This window comes from Limulus polyphemus, unplaced genomic scaffold (assembly GCF_000517525.1).
Source record: "Limulus polyphemus unplaced genomic scaffold, Limulus_polyphemus-2.1.2 Scaffold343, whole genome shotgun sequence".
Lineage (NCBI taxonomy): Eukaryota > Metazoa > Arthropoda > Merostomata > Xiphosura > Limulidae > Limulus > Limulus polyphemus.
The window spans coordinates 366,953-374,095 of record NW_013665953.1 but is presented as its reverse complement, the minus strand read 5'-3'; the positions used below and the strand labels follow the sequence as shown (position 1 = coordinate 374,095).

The window sequence follows — 7,143 nt, the reverse complement described above, 5'->3', positions numbered from 1 at the left end:
TACAGAAACTTTAACGGATGGATATATATATATATATAATAATAACAGAAACTTTAACGGATGGCTATATATAATAACCACAGAAACTTTAACGGATGGATGTATATAATAATGACAGAAACTTTAACGGATGGATATATATACTAATTACAGAAACTTTAACGGATGGATATATATATAATAATAACAGAAACTTTAACGGATGGATATATTTTAACGATTCCATTCAAAAATTTGATAATATTCGTTCTTAACAGTTTTAAGTTGGGATAATACATTTTTTTATACTATTTTAAAAAGAGAAGTGTGTTATTTGTTCTATCAAAATGTTGTTGCTATCAAATTTAAGTTTCTTCGTGATATATATGAAAATTAAATTTCTCCATCCCTTCTGAACGTTTAAACGAATATTTTATACATATAAGAATCCATCATTGAATACGATACTTGATACGTGGAAAACGTGATTCAAATGCTTTCAAAATTTAAATTACACAGCGTTACACCTCCAAACAAACACGACCGCCTAGAATTTGGTGACACTTAATGGTAATAGAAAGCAGTAATTTATTTTCGATTTGAAAAAAAACAAGATTGTTTGTGTATGAAGCACATGAAAAATTAATTATTATCGGAACTACCAAAGGTTGACAAAGGTTTTGTTTTCAACTCCGTGTGTGTGTGTGTTTATTTGTGTGTTTGTCAACAAGATTGTTTTTGTATGAAGCACATGAAAAATTAATTATTATCGGAACTACCAAAGGTTTTCTATTCAACCCCGTGTGTGTGTGTGTGTTTATTTGTGTGTTTGTCAGCAAGATTTCTTGAAAACGGCTGAATGGATTTGGACGAAAGCTTCTATACATTTGGACTATGACCCAACTTAGAAGTGGTTATTTTGTAGAGAGTCAAGGTCAAAGATCAAAGCCACAGCAAGGTCACGAAAAAAAAATCCTATCTGTTAACATGGGGACCGATTTTTCACACTATTTTTGCTTTATTATTCAGTCAAAAATGATCGTATTTTGATGAAACTTGGTGGACTTATGTAGAATATTATTTCTCATTGTCCTGCTCAAAATGATGAAGACGGACATACGGACACATTTTCATATTTTTTGAAAACGGAACATGATCAACGCTGTGTGGCCGAGGTATGCGCCCTTCTGAGTGCCTCTCTAGTTTATTGAAGCTTCTATTTTCACGCATCATTAGAGAAGAAATAAAAACGCTAAGTATCGAACTGATTTGTTGATCTTGGTGGGATGTCTTTATTTGAGTCTGCGGGCGGTAAAAACGCATAATCTTGTAAACAAACACACATTAATCAACACCAACTTACGCCTATCTGTCACACATAGAAACAGTTAATTTTAAGTCTTAATGTGCATAACTTCTTGTAAACAAACTTGTTGTGAACAAACACACATTAATCAACACCAACTTACGCCTATCTGTCACACATAGAAACAGTTAATTTTAAGGCTTAATATGCATAACTTACTAATCTTGTAAACAAACTTGTTGTGAACAAACACACATTAATCAACACCAACTAGCGCCTACCTGTCACACACAGAAACAGTTAATTTTAAGGCCTAATGTGCATAACTTACTAATCTTGAGAACATACTTGGAAAATACTCTTCAAATACGTTTAGCACACATAGTTCAGATATTACCAAAATTCTTCTAAGCTTACTGTATGTTTTTATTGTTAATGTTCTGTAAGGTATTTTTGAAATAATTTCACTAAAAAAATGGCTACATGAACTAATTTAATTTCAGAGACGGAGTAAGAAGAGAAATAATCGAATGTTTAAAGAAATATAAAAGAAGATGTACAAGCAACTACCAATTAGATAAACGAGAAAAGGGACTAAGCGTTGATCTGTTACTAAAACAAAAGAAAAATCCAAACCTGAAAAGAGCGATGCCACAGCCGCTATTAGAAATGATAGGACGACCCCTGGCCCAGCAACATTTCTGGCCACCATTCCAGAGACTAGATACATTCCTGTCCCTACGCAGCTTCCCACTCCAAGGGAAGTAAGATCTAATGTGGTTAAACATTTCTGAAAGAAGATTAAATATTTAAACCTACTTGACCATTTATTTATGAGTTTACTAGTAGTTTTCACTTGCAAATATGCATAAAACATTTAACAATAAAATGGAGTAAGTTTGTCTTTTTATTTTAACTTATATCACCATTCCGAAAAGATTTATAAGCCCATTGCAACTTAAGTTGTGACTCTTTTCATTCAAGGAAGTCATTAATTTTAAGGAGAAAATCAATAAAAAGTCTAACAGGTTTCCGAATCTCGAGCTTTGAATTTTTCGCTGCTAATTCGAGAAAAGTAGAAGACGGAATTTTACTTTAAATATAACGCCTACTGCCGTAGCAAGGCAAACGGAATACGGATTTTTACTTTAAATATAACGCCTACTGCCGTAGCAAGGAAAACGGAATACGGATTTTTACTTTGAATATAACGCCTACTTCCGTAGCAAGGAAAACGGAATACGGATTTTTACTTTAAATATAACGCCTACTGCCGTAGCAAGGAAAACGGAATACGGATTTTTACTTTGAATATAACGCCTACTGCCGTAGCAAGGAAAACGGAATACGGATTTTTACTTTAAATATAACGCCTACTGCCGTAGCAAGGAAAACGGAATACGGATTTTTACTTTAAATTTATCGTTTGTTTCTATAGTAAGAAAATCGGAAGATAGAATTTTACTTAAAAAAAAAAGACTGGTGCCAAATTAGAGTTATTAAAACACATTATTTTACCCGTTAACTAATTTTTATATCAAATGTGATGTTGTGGTATCTTTAGATGTACCGATTTCCTTCCTCTAAAAGCAATTGGGCAGGATCCCCAGAATAACAGAAAATGTTTTGAGGGAGCAGATCTGAATCATCTGACTTTGATTGAGTTGTGAAGAATGAAATAGACTGAACATGATGTATGAAAATGTGAAAATACAAAATATTCAAGTTCACGAGAATTGTAGAACCCCATAAGAAGAAAAATAATATATTCCAGACAGAAAATATAGCAGTATATAAAGAAAATAATAATGTGATTCTTTCCCAGGATGTGTACACTACATTCGTAATAGTTGGTCATTGCTATGGAAATATGAGCGAGATTATAGCCTCAAAGTATCACTTGACCTACCAATGGAAAAGGTTACTGTATTCTTACACACAGTACGTTCTACACAGGATTGAATACAGCAAATCAGCAAGTCACATAACAACCACAGCGGATATAAAGTCGCAGTAGAACAAAATGTATCGGAACATCATTGTGATATGTTTGGCATTCGTAGGTAACGTGATGCTCCCGAGAATTGGTCACTTAATAACGATGAAAAATAAAAGATTATGGATCAACTGAAGACATTAGAACCATCCACAAAGAGACCTGCAATAAGATTAATCCCAGCCATAGTAAGAAAAGTGCTGCACCATGTAACAGGTAGGATCCACAGCACAAAGGTCAATGGCAGAAGCCGTCCATATGTCTCAGGAAACAGTACAAGACATAATCAAGAAGGAATTTCACCATAAAAAAGTATACGAGTTAATTCTACGACATGTCTGTTGAACCATCACATACGTGAAGAAGCTAAAGAATAAAACGGGTATTCATGCTATTCCATACAAATTATTGCTGTTGTTGTTTGAAGTTAAGCACAAAGCAACACAAAGCTCTGTCCACCATGGGTATCGAAACCCGGATTCTAGCATTGTAAGTCTGCAGACATGCCACTGTGCCACTGAGGGGCTCCATACAAACGCAGCACCTAGAGACTTCTGTATAATCAGACTGTTGAAGTGGACGCTGGGAAGCTGTCATCCTCGTACACTAGATGCTTTATGGAAAGTCGGCAGGGAGGAGGTTGTGTTTTAGACATGACATTCTTACGACAGTCCACTGAAATAGATACAGGGTTGTAAGGCTATTCTCAAGATGTATTGTCGTCAGAGAGAACATGACTGGACGTGTAACATGTACTATTATGACATAGTGAAGCTCCAGAACTATTATATATATAATGTATTCAATTTCTGTTCTCTATAGAATTATTTCCCACGAGAAGGCACACGTGATAGTATAGGTAAATAACCCAGCAGAATAAGTAACCAGGGCGAAAGGAATTTAGCAGCTTCCTCGACTAAAGTTTTTTGTTAAACCTATATATACGATATATGTACAGATATTTTGGAAAAAAATTATGTTAAATATTAAACACTTAGTACACCCGTAGTATGTCTTCTATTAGAATCTAGAGATACATTTGTTTGTTTGTTTTTCAATTTCGGGCAAAGCTACTCAAGCACTAGCTGTCTCAGATTTTGGACCATACAAGGAAGGCAGCTAATGAGCGCCGTCCACTGTCAACTCTTGGGATACTCTTTTACCAACAAAAAAATTGTCACATAATAACGCCCCCCATGGTTAAAAGGACGAACATGTTGGATGACGGGATTCGACCTACAGGTTGCGATTCGAGCGCCCTAAACCACAGGCCGTGCCAAGTTCTAAGGATACGAAACCTAATCCTCGTTTTAATTTTGTATGGAATCTAACAATTTCTCATGTTAACTTTGGTATAGGGTAACAAAAGGTACGACATATGATCTATGTATTAATTTATGTCTTCTATTGAATCCAACAGATAAGTCATTTAATTTTTTTTATAAAATCTTAAGCCCCTGTCTTTTTCAGAGGATCTAATTATTGAACTCTACATCAAATTTGTTATCATTCTGCCAGAGTGTGGAAACTTAAATAATGACCAGAAAAGGATAGAACACATGCTTCATATTTCGAACTGTTCTAAGAAGTACAACAAGTGATTTCTACCTTAAGTTTAGTGTCTGCCGCAGGATCCAAGAGATCTGAAGAAGGATCTTTTGTCCGAATCAGTTTACCCACAAGAAGAAGAAGCTTGGCTTTAATTTGGCCGGATCTGTTAGAAAACATAGTTATGGAAGATATCCAGGATGTCAGCTGTAAGAACGAAACATCAAATGTCAACAATAAAAAAATACAGTGTCAAAACACAAGTTTTACTCAGACTGATAAAATACGTAGAAAATAAAATATATACTAAACGTGATTTCTCATTGCAAAGTTTTCAATCCAATGAATTTATTAAATTAAAATATACAATAATTTTAAGCCATTTTGTCTTTGCTGCGTTTGTACATATTCTTTATATTCTAACCAAAAGTTGAACAGAATAAAATATATATATAGAAAAATGACAGTTCAAAGCTTTTCTTAACTATAAGTTTGCTGTTAATAATTGCTAATAGCCAACATCTTAATGTCCCAGCTAGGTCCTATTATTATCAGTCTTAGCATCACAACTAGGGTCTGTTATTCTCAGTTGTAACGTCTATTATTTCCAGTTTTAGCATTACTGATAGCACCTATTATCTGGTCACAGATAGAGTCTTTTATTTTCCATCTTAGCTTCAGAGTTGTAGCGTGTTATTCTCCATATTAGTGTTACAACTATAGTCTGTTATTTTCAGTCTTAAGAGTTGTTATTATTAGTCTTAGCGTCAAAACTAGAGTATGTTATTCTAGGTCTTAATGTCACAGCTACAGCATGTTATTCGCAGTTTTAATGTCACAGCTAGAGTATACTATTTTCGGTCCTAATGTCACAACTAAAACTTGTTGGTTTTGGTTTTAAAAGCATAGCTAAAGCCTGTTACTCTCTGTCTTAACCTCACAGTTTGTCTGTTATTCTCTGTCTTACTTTTTAGTTTTAGTCTTATTCTTATATTTTACTTATAGAAAGGGATTGACTTCAATTTTAGCTTCATACATAGATTTAGAAATAACTCTCTTAAGCTAACCGAACCTTGTAATATGTTACGGGTACATCGGCCGAATATATCATTAACAGCAATGAAACAATGCATTCTAATATTTATAAGTAGGAACATTAGAAAAGTATATCTAATTAGCTAAACTAATTGCTAGGTTGTTAGTTTTCCACTAAGTATATAGCAAGCTTTGATCGGAAGATAATACTGATTAGCGCATCACTGCTAGAGCATGTAATTCTTGGTCTTAGCATCAGAGCTAAAGTCTTTTATTCTCCGTCTTAGTGTCACAGGTGAAACCTTTTATTTTCCGTCTTAGTGTCACAGCTAGACCCTGTTACTCTCTCTCTCGCCCCCCCCCCCACGTGGCACAGCGGTATGTCTGCGGACTTACAACGCTAGAAATCGGGTTTCGATACCCGTGGTGGGCAGAGCACAGATAGCCCATTGTGTATCTTTGTGCTGAATTCCAAACAAACAAACAAACAAAACTACTCTCTCTCTCTCTCTTAACATCATAGCTACATCCTGTTGTTCTCGTCCTTAGTGGTACATTAGAGACTATTATTCTTGGTTATACCATCATAGCTAGATTATGTTATTTTTCGTCTTAGTATCACAACTAGAAACCGTCATGCTGCATCTTAGCATCACCTCCAGCCTGCTAGTCTACGTCTTAACTTCACAGCCAGAGTCTGTTATTCTGGCAGCTACAACCTTATTCTTTGTCTTATTAGTGCAGCTAAAGCCTGTTTCTTCCTCTTAGTTGTAGTTATTTTCAATCTTAGCGCCAGTCTGTCTGAATGCTTATATTGAAACTCGACATTCAAACACGCTCTTGTGTTCGAAATGCTACGTATAAGAATACATTTCATTCGATATTGCTTAATAGTCTTAAGCAGTTTATTATTTTTCTGTTTCCGTAAGCCGAGTAAAGAACATTCATGATGCTTCAAATGAAGGAAACACGGTAGGTTGAATACAGGAGCGATTAATGTACTCACGTAAAATTATACATTCAGAATGTCACTCAAATTGAATGTGATAACTCGAGTATTATCAGAACAAAATGTCGTCTTATCCTTGATATTCGATGTCACTCAAACTGAATGTGATAACTCAGGTATTATCAGAACAAAATGTCGTCTTATCCTTGATATTCGATGTTACTCAAACTGAATGTGATAACTGAGGTATTATCAGAACAAAATGTCGTCTTATCCTTGATATTCGATGTTACTCAAATTGAATGTGATAACTCGAGTATTATCAGAACA

At 34.7% G+C, this 7,143-nt stretch overlaps 1 protein-coding gene and 1 long non-coding RNA gene across 2 annotated transcripts in view; both read right to left on the bottom strand.

The window, feature by feature from the left end:
* The window catches only part of LOC106457537 (cationic amino acid transporter 3-like), a 15,185-nt gene extending 13,554 nt beyond the window's left edge, over positions 1-1,631 (bottom strand). Inside the window, exon 1 of the mRNA XM_022383522.1 lies at positions 1,617-1,631. Within this exon, the coding sequence (XP_022239230.1) occupies positions 1,617-1,631 (15 nt within the window). The remainder of the gene's footprint in view (positions 1-1,616) is intronic.
* Positions 1,632-1,882: 251 nt separating this feature from the next.
* LOC111085350 overlaps positions 1,883-7,143 on the bottom strand; it is a 24,573-nt gene continuing 19,312 nt past the window's right edge. Inside the window, exons 2-3 of the long non-coding RNA XR_002610192.1 lie at positions 4,890-5,036; positions 1,883-2,075 (exon numbers count right to left, since the gene is read on the bottom strand). This is a non-coding gene — a long non-coding RNA (uncharacterized LOC111085350). The remainder of the gene's footprint in view (positions 2,076-4,889; positions 5,037-7,143) is intronic.